This window comes from Alligator mississippiensis, chromosome 3 (genome assembly GCF_030867095.1).
Source record: "Alligator mississippiensis isolate rAllMis1 chromosome 3, rAllMis1, whole genome shotgun sequence".
NCBI classification, from domain to species: Eukaryota; Metazoa; Chordata; order Crocodylia; family Alligatoridae; genus Alligator; species Alligator mississippiensis.
Window position 1 is genome coordinate 279,566,808 of NC_081826.1, and position 14,560 is coordinate 279,581,367.

General features: G+C 39.6%; 1 protein-coding gene across 6 annotated transcripts in view; it reads right to left on the reverse strand.

The window, feature by feature from the left end:
• The window catches only part of SPEF2 (sperm flagellar 2), a 188,962-nt gene that overhangs the window by 115,576 nt on the left and 58,826 nt on the right, over positions 1-14,560 (reverse strand). For 5 of the 6 annotated variants that reach the window (XM_019496054.2, XM_019496055.2, XM_019496052.2 and 2 more), the window contains exons 14-22: positions 13,672-13,928; positions 11,887-11,986; positions 11,042-11,199; positions 10,037-10,186; positions 9,366-9,452; positions 7,650-7,771; positions 5,561-5,688; positions 5,318-5,456; positions 1,585-1,722 (exon numbers count right to left, since the gene is read on the reverse strand). In XM_019496054.2, the coding sequence (XP_019351599.2) occupies positions 1,585-1,722; positions 5,318-5,456; positions 5,561-5,688; positions 7,650-7,771; positions 9,366-9,452; positions 10,037-10,186; positions 11,042-11,199; positions 11,887-11,986; positions 13,672-13,928 (1,279 nt within the window). The remainder of the gene's footprint in view (positions 1-1,584; positions 1,723-5,317; positions 5,457-5,560; positions 5,689-7,649; positions 7,772-9,365; positions 9,453-10,036; positions 10,187-11,041; positions 11,200-11,886; positions 11,987-13,671; positions 13,929-14,560) is intronic. The other variant, XM_019496053.2, reaches the window with a different exon arrangement.

Here is a 14,560-nt window from a genome sequence, read left to right on the forward strand (position 1 = left end):
AGTGGTCTAGCTACTAGACTATTGGGCAACAGATGGGCAGCTCCACCACCTAACATGATGGGGTTCAGTCCCAAGTTTGACACCTAAATTATGAGGAGTTCTGATTGTGCTTCTCATTCCTCTCTCTCTCAAATGCCTCACATTTCCTATTAGCTACTTGTACACGTCTTTCTGCTCAGCACCCAGACACACAGGCAGACACATGATTTGAGGTGCTAGATGTCATGACCCAAAGGGTATGATTTTGTGTGTGCTTCGGCACTGCAGAATTATTTCCCGCCACATGGAGCTTTCTTTGCACAGTGCAATTCTCAGTTGCATAGAGAAAACCCCGGTGCAAAAGAGTTCCCGCCACCCGTATGTAAATTTGTTTCCCACTATTGGCTGTTACTAAATTATTCCCACGTGGCGGCTAGCGATTGGCTTGCTAGCCGTATAAGAGGCTTGAGCAGTTTCCGCCCAAGTTGGAGGACTTCACACCCATCTCATGAAGAACTCTAAGCGTGCTGTGGAGCCTAACAAACTCCGCGTGTGCCTTAGAGGAGGATACAGGGGCCTGATCAACCTCTAGCCTCTCCCCGTTGCGCAACAATCCCTCGACGTACCCTACCCTGCGCGCTCGTGGAGAGTCACCTTTCGGACTCTCATTTCGGTCGTTCCACGGAGCCTAGCAAACTCCGTGAGTGGTATCCAGAGCTCTGTTCGTGTTCGTTTAGCGGAGCCTAGCAAACTCCGCTTGTGTGTCTTCGGTGGAGCCTAGCAAACTCCACTTGTGTTTGTCTGTAACTGCAACTCAAGAAAGTTTTTCCTGCCTGCACCGCGACCACCTACGGTGTAAATAAAACAATCTTTAATCAACCTCTACGCGTCAGTGCCTAATTCTAGTTCGCCGTGCCGACCTTTTCCCCGGCCCACGTGCCCGGGCTGCTGGCCACAGCCCCTCGACCCCGACACTAGAGAGTTATGTTTATGAAAAAAAGGATGGTCTTAATGTGCAGCATCATTGGTCCCACATCTATGGAAAGTATTATTTTGATTATATACTTTGAAATATGATACAAAGATCTCCTAAAAGACAGAGAAGGGTAATATCTATTTTTATAAACTGAGTAGATAGTATAGTAGCTAATTTCTCAGGATTCTCCACTGAGCCTTTGTGAACTGATATTTTCCCAAGGTTTATAGCTTGGCCAAACTTGAGCAGGTTTTCTGAGAAACAGCAAAAGGCAACTAGCTGAAACAAAGACTGGTCACTCCTAAATTTCAAGTTTCTGCTTCAAAGTATGGGAGCATTAGAACTTCTCCAAAAAGGTTGCCAGAATTATTTTATATGAGAAAGCAGCACATTTGCCCTTAGCACTAGTATTTTTCTTTATCACCTTTGTCTGCAAGGTGATACAGTGTTATTACTTTTACTTATTTTTATTCTATTAATGCTTAATTGTATGCACTCATAGGAGGAAGGTGATGAAAAGGTCATTTGCTATATTGGATCTGATCCTGCAGTCATATATGTCCACAAAAGTTAAGACTCAGTAGAACATGATCTACTGCAGAACTAGGACTCTACTGGCTAAATCATACCTGCATAAGTGATAAGAAATGGTTCATCACTGTTCCCATATGATCTGGTAACCACCCATCATTCATGAAATCAGCACGTTCTTGCTCAGCTTCTTCCCGTCTGTTATCACAAATGTCCCAGAGACGGTCTCTTAGGTCCTAAAATACAAATGCATATACAGTTACAAATAAATGATGTGTGAGGGCTTAGGAACCCTTTAGAGATTTGTTATTAGAAATTATATTAGTGCCCTGGCAGAAGAATCTGCCCAAGAGAGCACAATGGATGCACAGTTGCATCACTACTCTGCAAACTCTAATAGTAGAGTGAATTTAAAGCAAAGGAGGAGGGAATATCAGCAGTTCTTAGCTTAAATGATCAAAGCCTTACATTCTTAATCACTATGGCTTAGAAGACCACCTAGTAAGGTAATATTCTTTAGGAAAAAAATCAAAAAGCTATTTGATAGTCTGCAGATCTTTTAACCTGCGCAGTTCTATTCCTTTTATATTTAATGTAGATAATTCTTCAATACCAAGTATCATGAACTTCAGTATTTCCTGGACTTGTGTACTTCAAATCCCTTTTATTCTTTATATGGTTTTACATTTGTTAGAGACAGGGAATACAGTACTTGACTGACTGGACTTGATTTCCATCTATTGAGACTGTTTTTAATTGGTTACATGCTGTTGTTCTGGATAAAGCACACCGTGGGCATTTTGGGACATAAGATCACACTTTTTTCTAGATGGTTTCATAATTAATGAAGTGTTCATTCCAGTAGCTGGGTCACTGCTTTGATCTGAATGGGCACAGCAGAGACATCTTCTGAGGAAGCAGCTAGGATGAGATCTCACGTGGGAAGTGTTCTACATGGCCATTCTCTTTTGTTGTTATGTACCGAAATACATGTGTAGGAGTATGCTCTTTATCTATGTATCCTCTTATCTTCTCTAATATCTCCCGGATGAAGGAAGGTTGGGACTGTCTTCCAGTCTGTTACCCTAGGAGCCTGAAGGTGTAGAGGAATCAGCATAGCCTTCAAATTTTTGTCCACAAGTTTAAAACCTACTGAGCCACTGCCGCACATTTATAGCTCTCCCAGAGCACCTTGTGTATATAGGCGTGTACTCCAAGTTGAACAAGTAAGGTTCATCTGTCTCTGCATTTAACCATATTATGGTGTCTGTGTCACATTTTTTGTGTGTCCTCTTAAATTAAAAAAAAACCTCTCTGCCATTTTGCCTCCCAACTCAGGTGAACCAATTCTTTTGTGGTAGATTCTTTCTGGAAAATATTTAGTATCAACTTCCTAAAATGACAGACACCCCAGGGGCCAGTGATTAGGATTTCCTAATATGTATCATAACAGTAATACTGTTGGATAAGAGGTTCCATGTAACTTCTATCACGTCAGTGGCTGCATCCAGACAAGCACAGCCATGCAGGTACATGGTGCTGCAGACATGTCTGCGGTGCCACATACCACACATTCAGGCATTTCCCGTGCTACTATCTTGCAGTGTGGGGGGGAAGGGGGTACTGACCCCTGGAAATCCAGGGGGCAAAAAAACCCACACAGAAAAAGTGGGGCAGTGCATGTGGAGACAGCATACGCCACCAAAAAACAGAGCCTGGCCAGCCAGAGCCACATTTTGGCTGCTGGCCAGGCTCCAAGCTGCAGGAGTGGCACAGCTGCAACTTCCCTGACCCCCAGCACCCTAGGTAAGGCTGCTGGGGCCAGCAACTATGCTGGCCCCAGCCTCCCTTACCCCAAACCAGGATAAACTTGCCATGTGCCAGAAGGCACATGACAAAGGCATTCCCCAGGGACAACTAGCAGTGGCACGAGGTGTCCTACTGCTAGTTGTCCCCAGGGAACCAAATGTCTGCACCCGTCTGGGTACGTCCAGTGTGTACAACCATGATTCCACCAGTGTTCCCTTCAGAAACAGTTATCCTGATTGTGGGATTTTGTACCACCTCAATCGCTGTTTTTCCTTTGTCCATCTGGACTTAAATAATAACATTTCCTGCAATGATTTCAGCTAAATCACTCCAATATGCACCATCCAATAGCAACAAGTAGTAGCAATTTTGTTGCTATTTGCTTTTAAGTGGGAGGCTGGCCTGCTTATAGCTCTTTATTACATTTCTCAGAGGCGTTTATCTATGTTTAAACTTGGCCAGCTCCTGTTGGGACCTTTACTATTTCACTTGGAAGGAGATGGTATTTCCAAGAGCACAACAGCTAAGCAAGGAAAACAAGTGAAGAGAAGTTTGTAATTATAGTATGTAGGGAGCAGAAGAGTCAGGGAGCAGAAATGCATGCGTGCCACCTCCAGCCAGGATTCACAAGATCCTTAACGATACAAAATTTCACAGAATCACTCCCATACTTTGAGGATGCTAGGGCTGTGAGAAGTTCTGGTTGCTGATTTGATTCGGAGGAGTTTGGCCCGATTCAACGGCTGAATCTCTGAATCTGAATTGAATCAGGAGACCCTTTAATCTCTCCGAATCAAATCAGAAGCCTCCGATTTGGTTCAGAGAGATTCTATGATTCAGCCATAGACACAGATTTTATGTTTTTTCTACGTACCTTGTGGTACCAGGCACGGCTCATGAACGCTGAGATGCTGGGGTGGATGGAGCATCCCACGAGAGCGTGGGGCGGGTGTCCCCCATGAGCTTGGCAGTGGACTGGGAAGTGAATTGGAAGTACTTCTGATCCACTCTTGGGTCTGCCGCCGAGCACGCGAGGGCCCCTTTTGCCCCCCAGCTCAGCGACTGGTGCCTCCTGTGTCTAGGGGGGCATGTGGGGTCCGCCTGCGGTCAACTGTCAAGCCAGGGGATGTGGGGGGGTCCCCCATGAGCTTGGTGGCAGACCCCCCCCACACTCCCGTGGGATGCTCCATCTGCCCCACTATCTCAGTGTTCATGAACCGCACCTGGTACCTTGAGGTATGTAGAAAAAACATATAAAGCTGTGTCTATGGCCGAATCACTGATTCTCCAAATCAGAATAAAATCTTCAGATTCAGCCAAATTGAATCGGGACAGTGATTGGAATCAGTGAATCAAATCACTGTCCCCCGAATCAAGCTGAATTCAAATCGAATACTGCCTGCTTCGCACACCCCTAGTGGATGCTATCATTTCAGAATCACAGGCAAATCAAGTCCATGTTTTATAGAAATGAACTTGAACCCACAGCAAATGAAACAAACAAACTTTATCCTATCCAAACGTCAGGAGAGGGGCAATTTTAGCTCTGGGCTTCTCCCTAGAACATCAATCTAACCTTTTCTGCATTCCCATCCTACAGTTCTTATACTTTTGTGGTTTTACTTGCCACTGCTTATCAGTTCCAGATGGTCCCCAACCTCCCATCCAGAAAGACTATTCTGTTGACCACCTGCAGCTAGGTTCCTAGCCCTTTAGGGGTAGAGTACCTTTTTATAGTCCATCTAAGTAAAAATAGCTGAATGCATGCTGGTATATGAGAAAAGGGAGAGAAGGTGACTAGAACACTATCACACAAATAAAAGGGAACAAAAACATATAATGGTAAAAAATTGACAGAAATACAGATATAATAGAAAATATTATAAAGGTAAAACTGAAATAACTCCAGAAAATTGAAAAAATAATTAAGATATTAGAAGTCGTACAATAATAATATTCTGAGAGTTCAAATCATTGGAGCTTCACAACTTATTAAACTGTAACATTTGCCATTTTACTTACAGTGACTCTTTGGTGTAATTCTGCTTTTGTTTCCTCATCCTCCCACAGGTCATCAGCAGTAGAGTTAAAATCAGCTTGCCACTGAGATACAAACGCTTGCTTATGATCTGGACGTTTCAGATAATTCAGGAAATTGTTTCTATGAACAGTGAGTTTAGAGAGTTTTAAAGCTAAAATTTACCTTGGCTGGCAAAGGGAATATATGAAATGTAAATTCTAATGCATTAAGCTAGTAGTACTCACCTAATATCTGCTAAGTAATAAATAAGAGAATGCCGTTCATCTCTCAGATGTCTAAGTATAGTTTTGATGGTATTTACATAGTTGTTTTCTACCATCTCCCAATAAGGCACTAAAAATTCTGGTATTTCCTGTTAATTATTGAAATAAACAATTCATTACTTCATACACTTTCTACTGACCTGCCAAATATAATCACCAGCACATAAAAAAGAAGTTATACCTGGATAATAGACTACTTGAAATACATTTCTTTTCCATTTTTGATAATAAATTACAAATATCCTACCAAAGTTTGTTTACTATCTGTATGTCTTTCATAATATTAAAAAGTAGTAACATCTTGTCACCCATATGCTACTGTTCACTGTGATTCTTAAAGCAGTGATTCTCAACCAGAGTGTGATGGGGCCCTGCAGTGCCTTGAGCTCCTTTAAAGATTGCTGTGGCAAGCCACACAGTGTTAGCACAGTTGGGAGTGAACATGATTCACAAGATAAACCCAGACATTTCAAACAGGAGTCTATAGTGTTAGAAACATTCTGACCTGTTGCAGCTTTTCTGAGTTCTTTGCAAAAGCAGAATTGTTCTATTGTTTTTCTATAGTAAAAAACCAAGTCAAAGCTAAGAGCATTTTCCACAGGCCTTGACTCTAATGATGGGTGCCTTGAGTATAACAAAGCTGAGAAGCACTGCTCTAAGGAATTTATCTTAAAAGTCTTAATATATTTTGTTATTGCAGGGGTGTACCCTTGAAGACTGTCTGGAAGCTAAGACTGGTGCAGAATGTGGCAGACCACCTTCTGATGGGGATGGATCATTACCAACACATTACTCCAGCTCTCTACAGTCCAGCTCTCTACTAGCTTCCAATAGCTTTGCAGGCACAATTCAACGTGATGGTTTTCATCTAACTGGCCTTAGACGGAACTGGCCTAATTGTCCTGGGTCCTACCTAACTAAGGGCACGGACAAAAGTGATAATTTTTGCCAGATCTGGCCACAGAAAGCAATCTACAGCCATGACCAAACACAAGTGCACGGCTGCAGAGTGCTTCAAGAATGACCTATCAGGTGAAATTCTGAACCCTCATTACATGAGGGGTCAGATGAAGACATTTAAAAACAAAGCATCTTCTGTCATTTCTGTCTGCATTGCCTGCCAACCTGTCGCTGTTCTCAGAATGGGAGGGGGAAAGGGAGCAGAGGGAGTTTGGTCTGGGGTTTTTCAGCCCCCACTGGAAGGTGGGGCAGGTGTATTGGAGTCCCCTGAGGTGGGAGGGCTCCAATTCATGCACCTCACCCACCAGTGCCACTTGGGGAACCCCTAGAATGAGCTCCCTCTGCTTCTTTTCCTGCCTCCCATTCTGAAAATTTTGCAGCCTCCCAGGCAGGAGGGGCCACTGCTGTGGGAACCCGGCTGCAGGCTCCCAGCCAGCAGCTAGATTCCCCTTTTCCCTGGAACCAACAGGGAACTTCTGTTTGCAATGGGCAATTGTTGTAATTCAGAATGCTTCCTGCAAAGCCTTCTCAGTTATAGCGGGGAGCCGCCCCCTAACTGCGCCCTAAGGGATTACTTCCTTCCTTATGTTTCGTTAAGTTAGCTGAGACCAACCTCTTGCAAGTTCCATCTGTGTGCCAAGTGTGAGCAGCAAAAATATGTGGGAAATTATTCTCAGTAGTCACTTGTCAGCTTTGGAACTCTTTGCCCCTTGAGGCACATCTTTTGGAAGCACTGCAAGACTTCCCTATCTGGAATCACTGCTTTATTTGGGCAGGTGTTTAGCAGGCACAGTTAAGTTTTCAGGTATTATCTGGGGAGTCATTTTCTTACTCACTATTATATTTTAATATTTTATCTGTTTTTTTAATTTATCTTTTTTTTGTTGCAAGGTACCCAGAGCCTTTTTTGGTGAGGGAAGCATATAAAGCAAATAAATATCATATAAAATGCATGCAACAACTTCTCCTTCACTCTTTACCTATTGAAAAAAGTCTTTAAAAACAAATGATTTTGTATTATGACAAAGTATATGGGAAATTCACTGTAAAATTGAGAAGAACATTTAAAAATAATCTTGAATTCCTGCACCTTTGGAAGTGGTTCATCTATATAAACCCATTTATCTGAGCCTGGTTTAGTTGGTGGCGGTCCAACTGCAGTTGAAGGGGGTAGATCTTCAGGTGGAACTGGTGATTTTCCTCGAGCAGAGCCTTAAATAAGAATGAACAATTAGTATGCTGCACATATTTTATGTAAGAAGAAGTTAATAGACTTGCATTCTTGGTTGCCTTCAAATGAACTTTGCAGGCTAAGCATTTTATTGTTCAGATGTGTCATTCTTTATCCCAGAGCTGTCCAACTGGTAACCTGCAAACCGTATGTGGCCATGGAAGGTTAATATGTGGCCTGTGTGCTCCCACCTGGCCACCACTCCTCGTATAACCTCTGCTGCTATGGCAGCTGAGGGCTGTGGGCTTCCCCATTCTCTTCTGGCTCCTGCTTCCTAATCTGCTTCTGGGTGCAGGCTGGGGCAGTGGAATGGGAGGTCAGGGAGGGGACTGTGCTACCCATGCTCTGTGTACAGCCAGAGAGAGAGGAGCTGGGCTCCTTGGGCTGCAATGACCTGGAGCAGAGCTGGGCTGACTGCAGCAATAGGGTGAAGGGGAATGAGCTGCCTGCACAATGGAAGAGAACCCCCAGGAGGGCTGCCACAGGGTGTGCGACCTATGGGTCTGGGCCCTGCAGGACATGCAGCCCCACACCATCCAGAAGTTGGAAAACCCGGCATAAACCAAGAGAGACGAAGTCAGTTGCATTCCATTTATATCAGGTTTCTTTTGAATTTGGCTTTAATTTTACTTTAAATTAAACTGAAAGTTAATGAATAAATATATATACATAAAGAGTCAAAAGGAATAGGAGGTAGGCCAAAAATGCTGGACAGATTCATTAGAAAATATAATGGGAAGATATTATGTACATCTAGATTTAAACACATTCAGAGAGAAGGTACAATAACACCTGAAGGAGCTTATTTAATAGTCCCTTTTTGTTGAAAGACATTTAACATTTTTAGCGAAGATACATTTTGATTCGCTTCCGTAGCTATCATAACTCTGTGCTTTTCAAAAACAGTGTCTTGTCTGATGCCCAAAGGAACAGTTGCTTTTAACAGTGTTGATTTTGTGGGGCAGAAAACAGGTAAGTTGATGGTCAACTAAAGCACTCTGATTTATACCTTAGAATACCTGTGCTAAGCATTCTGAGTATCATTCTTTTATTTTTCCCTAGTATGTCCTTATCAATGGCCTAATGAGTACTCAGTGGTCTCCTATTGAACATTCATCCCTCTGCTTTGCCAACATTTTCCCTCCGAGCATAGAAAACAGGATTGAACTCCATTGAGAATCCACTGATATAAACCTGGAGCTGCTGCTGATGACTGACCCAACATATTTTTTCCTCATAGGACATGAGTGTTCTGTTTCTGCAGTACTTCTAGTGGAAAATCTTGGCTACATTTAAGTCAACGAAAAGCTTGCCATTTCACCCCAAAATTCAATCAAAATTTTGGAAACACAAAAATATTTGTTAGGTATGAAAATTAGAAGACTCCATCATGAAATGGCATGCAGACTCCCTTCACTGAAAAATTACTCTAATTTTCCCTGTTTCAGCATGTTCTTCCAATTAATTAACAGGTACTAATGGTATTTTTAAAGAGAGGCGTTGAAGATAACTACAGACACTAAATAGTCTTAGGTGAATTTCCAAAACAGTAAAAAATGCAAACGTATATTTAACCTGGTTTATTTGCTGCATCTTTTCCCTTGGCTGCTTCGTCTTTCTTTCTTTTTTTGTCTTTAAAGGAGTCTGACTTTTTGGGTAACTCTAATGCATGCACAGACACAAAAAAAATATACACCATTAGTATGCTGAGTTACAAGTGTTTTGAGTGTTAGCAATAAAAAAAAATATTGTGTTATTCGATCCAGTGAAAATACTAGTTTTGAGGTTTAACACAGGAAACAAAGGATGAAATTGAGACTCAGTTATTTCACAGGGCTAAATTATATATACTAGACATTGTATGTTAAACATTCTAGTGTCTCTCATTAGATTTGAAACTGATTTACATAATCTGAAAAGGTAGATAGGTTGAGGGCCATTACCTCGCAGAAAAAGGGTTCTAGTTATTTTATCTTGAAATATATACAGTATAAGTACTGTTCTCCAGCAGTAGTGTAACAAAGGATGGGCAACTGGAACATCAGCCCTGGGCGTCCACTTGGAGGGGACTGAGAACAGCAGCTGCCACTGCTTCTAGCCCACCTGCCACCACTGTCACAGCCACCCCTGCCCCTGCCACTGCCCAGGGCATAGACCCTGGTATTTATGTCTCTGTTCCCCAACATCTGTTATAAAGAGCTGAAAAAAAAAGCTCAAAATCAGTTAGTTCACTATTGCTGACAAACCTTTGGGTACTTTGGATTTTGTGAGTGCAGGATCCTTATCTTGAGAAATACGTTCAGTTTCCTTGTTTTTATCTGTTAATGTCTCAGTTGGTTGCAAAGGTGTGCGAGTTCCTTGCTTTTTCTCAGCTTCTCTTTTTTCCAGTTGTTCTCCTTTAAAATAATTTCAACAAAAAATATAATTAGATAAAAGCAGCATTAGAATAATGTTATTAATTTTGAACTGTAATTCACAGCAAGACTTTTTATGATTATTCACTGTTACACCATATATTTGTGCAAACAACAAGTACTTATAGTTTTATTTAATGTATTTAACTGAATTCTCTTTAATAAGAAATGATCCTGAAAATGCTTGAATCTATTTAGGTTCATAGAAACTACATAGTTGTGAGGACTTGTCAAAATAATTTTCTTTTAAATAAAACATTACTGGGCAATGTTTTTTTAGTTATACCACTGTAGTGCCAGATTGAGCTAATGTAACTTCATCCTAATTTATACCAATGTATCTAGGGAGAGACTTTGGCACAGGTTTATACAACAATGTTTATTTAAATACTCACAAAAGAGCCAAATAAAATTACCAACAATGTCTAATTTGCATAACAACATTGAAATTGATATTTCTAATTTGCTTCAAAGCCTGATTTTGATCCAACATTGACAGCATTTTGATCTAACCAATTTCTACAAGTGAATATAGGTTTTTATTGATAAATTGACAAAATTCTAACTAACGGGAAAAAATTATTTGCTTTTGCAGTGTAATACTGTTCTTTGCCAATAGACTAATGATTAATTAAAAAATATGTTTAAGTATATAAAAAAGTCTGCCACAAGAATAAGAAAGGTGACTTTTCAACAAATATAAATATTTTTCACTTTCATGTACTTTTAATGTCACCAGCAATAAACTTTTTTAGCACATACCTCACTTAATTATACAAAACCCATATATATTAATATTAAAATCTCAATATGAAAAATAGAAATTAAATACCTTACTTTTATTTTGTTTTTTGAAAATTTCTTCCAGTATGATTTCCTTTACACTTCTGCACAAAAGATTCTCTTCTATCTCTGCATTTACTTTCACTAGAATATTTTGCTGCACTGAAAACCACTTCTCCAGTTTGGGCCAGCTCTCCCGAAAGCCTGCAATTCTATGAAATTATATCAATATGGTATGTTTAAATTTGTAAGTCTCAAATAAACATATTAAATCGAATATTGGAAAATGTAAAGTATATACAACTATTTTATTTGTTTATTTATTTTTGCAACCATCTAGGTGGTCTAATAAAAGATATCCCCTCCCCAAGAGTTCTGAATATTTTATTTATGAATATTTAATATTAATATTATTAATGAATATTATAGGACTTTTATATATTGATATATGAATATTTTATATTTGAATACTATTTTTATATATTTTTATATACAAAAGAGTACATTTTAGGAAATGTGGCCAAAACAAAATTAAGAGACAATATTCACTTATGTTTGACACAACATTCTAATATCTTACCACATCACTGAAGCACATATAAATAAAGAAAATAATAAAATAGGACCATTTTCTCTACATGTTTGAAAAAAATAGATTCTTTTAAGACTACAACAAGCTGCACATATAAATTACTATCTTTTAGAATTATACAATATCAAGAAATGAGGGTACTGATTCAGGTCTAGGATCAGCAAAAATCTTGAAAATATCCTTAACTTTAAGCACATGAATACTGCAATGTGAAGTATAATCTGACTTCCAATGTACTTAAAATATCACAAAATGCCCAAATACTCAGATATTAGAGGTTATTATTATTGTATTTAATAAAACTAACCTATATTGCATCTGGTCCCTGATTAAATCAATCTTCTCTCTTTCTTTGAGTTCAGCATCAGAAGCTTGATCACTATCTTCCTGCTGGTCTTGAGTTGACTCTAATTTGTTACATGGAAAAATATTAGAGAATCCATTAAAAAAGAAACTATATGAGCTAGTTCTGGGTTCCTATTAAAAACTTTATCAAAATGAAAACTGCTTTATTTGAAATACTCATATCATATATTCTGAAAATAAAAAGATAGTAGGTAGTACAGGAGTTTAACAGGAAATATATTCTCTTCAGATTCTTGAAATTCTAGCATGAATTGTCAATTTTTTAAAATGTTTAAGTATCAGGATTCTTTCAAATTAATTAGACTTCAAGTATTACATTCCAGGGGCTTGCCTTTACTGTTATTTGTGTTTTGTCCCTAACCTGACTCTTGTCAAAATATAAACATACCTAAGTTCATGTCTGGGGATACTGGTTGGCGCTTGAGTAATGCTGAGACTGGAATTAGTAAATTCCAGCAACTTTGTAATTGACTCTGTTCAATCACCCAGTGCCGCTAATGAAAGCACTCTGTATAGCTCACATGGTTTGCAGTGTGGTCCCTCTTACCTGAGCTAAACTAGCCAAGTGGAGAGTAACTCAAATGCACTAAATTGTGCTAACCTTTCAAGTAATAGCAAAGCCCTCCTCTGTGCCATTTTGGAAGTTTAAGGCACAGTCTCCTTACAGATTGGCAAACGTAAGATCTCTTCATGAAAGTATATCCTCATGTGTCCAGACAGGGTTAGTAAGAGGGTAAAGTCTGAGGGGGGAGTTAGAGCTGGCCATTGCTGAGCTTCCTTAAGCTTATGTTGGATCCTAGCTCAGTTCTACAAAAAGTTTTGTTACTACAAAATGTTTTGTCCATTTTGGTCAAAAACAGATAATTAAAGAAACAGCCAAGGAAGTAATGAAAGCAGGAGTAGTGCTGGTGCTCAGTGAGATGAGAACCTGTCCTGTCCATCCCTCCATAACATTCTCAATGCATTATGCAACGCTTGAGAATGAAGTTTTCTATCTATGCATAATTAACTGCTCATATTTCTGCATCTCCTCTATTTTACGTTTCTTCTGCTTGGTACTTCATTAAATTATACAAGATATGGCACAACATTGGGTGTTAATACAGTGTAAGATTATCACACACATACTTTCAGCTGCAGGCAGATTTAAACAGAAAAAACTGTAATATTTTGAAAGTATCTACAATAATATGATGCCAAGTTTATGCATGAGATCTTGTGAGATTAAAAGAAAATTGCTATGATGGTACTTTGCTTCATTGTATGGAGCTGAATGGTCAAATCTAGTAAATATTGGTAAAGCTTGAGATAACATTTATGATTAGAGAGTTACTTAGACTTGGTTACGCACTGTAGCAAAGTGCAGGGTGTGCAAAAGGATCTTAGCAAAATATTAACATTCAGCTAAGCCCTTTCCTTGTCTTCACAGATGAAAAGCAAAGCTAAGGATGAAACTGAACAAACGGTTCCTAATCATCATCATCATTTAAAGTATGAGTAAATAATATAAGTTCTTGCTACCTGTGACACAAAATATGTATAAGAAATTTAAGATTCATTCTTAAAACTCCTGGCAAATAGGTCACATGATCCTTGGTAGCATAAATGTAGAGCAACCTTGATAAATATAGTTGTCTCAGTGTCATAACTAGTTTTTATTTCCTATTATATTAGGATGTGGATGTCATAGAGGTTTCATAAATGCATTCAAAGAAATGTAACTTACTCTTTGAGTCAGCCATGCGCTTTAGCACTGTGATATCTGAAACATCTAGTAACAAAGCAAAATCAAATGCAGGTAGAGGTAAAGGTGGATCTTTGGGAGCTGTTGGGTCTGTAACTAGTAAGGGCTTTCTAGAACGTTCATCCTTTACTTGTGCTTCATCTGGATCACTGCCTGTAAGTGCTTTTTCAAGTAATTTTGCCTGATTTATTGTCATTGGAAACCCATCCATGATCCATCCTCTCTTCTGCGGTGTTTGCCTAATGAACAATAAGTACAATAAATACCTACTGAAATTATTTTAATTTAATAAGGTATAACAATGAAGTGATTCTCCTATCATTCTTCAATCTAAATTAGGCACAACAAAATATCCTGAATACCACAGGATCCTTGCATACATTATTAAAATAAACACTTCAAAGAAAAAAGTTGGTTAAATAGAAAAACATTAAAAAAGACTAAAATCAAGCCAGACTAAAATCAAACCAAACTCCAAAGTACTTCAGTTTTCTACATAAGGTCAGAAAAACTGATCTTTATGCTATGAGAAGAAATGTTGCAGCATCAGTTTTCTCTTCTTTGCTGACATTTAGGGCCCCTCTACAAGTACACATAAAAGGTGCAATGGGATCTAATGAGCAATCCACACAATTGTGCCTCCTGCTACACCCCATGTAGGTCAGCAGCTGGGAGATGCCACTGCTGTCATCTCCCAGTCCCAAGGGTGCGTGGAACCCCAGGGGCTGGGAGAGTGTGACTGTTGCCATCTCCACGCCTTGGGAGTACATGAAACCTGGGCACATTGCTAGGACCCAGCACCTGCAACAGGCTGAGAATCCCCTTAGTTGGAGGACTCCCAGTCCTGGCTAGGCAAAGTGCACTCCTGCAG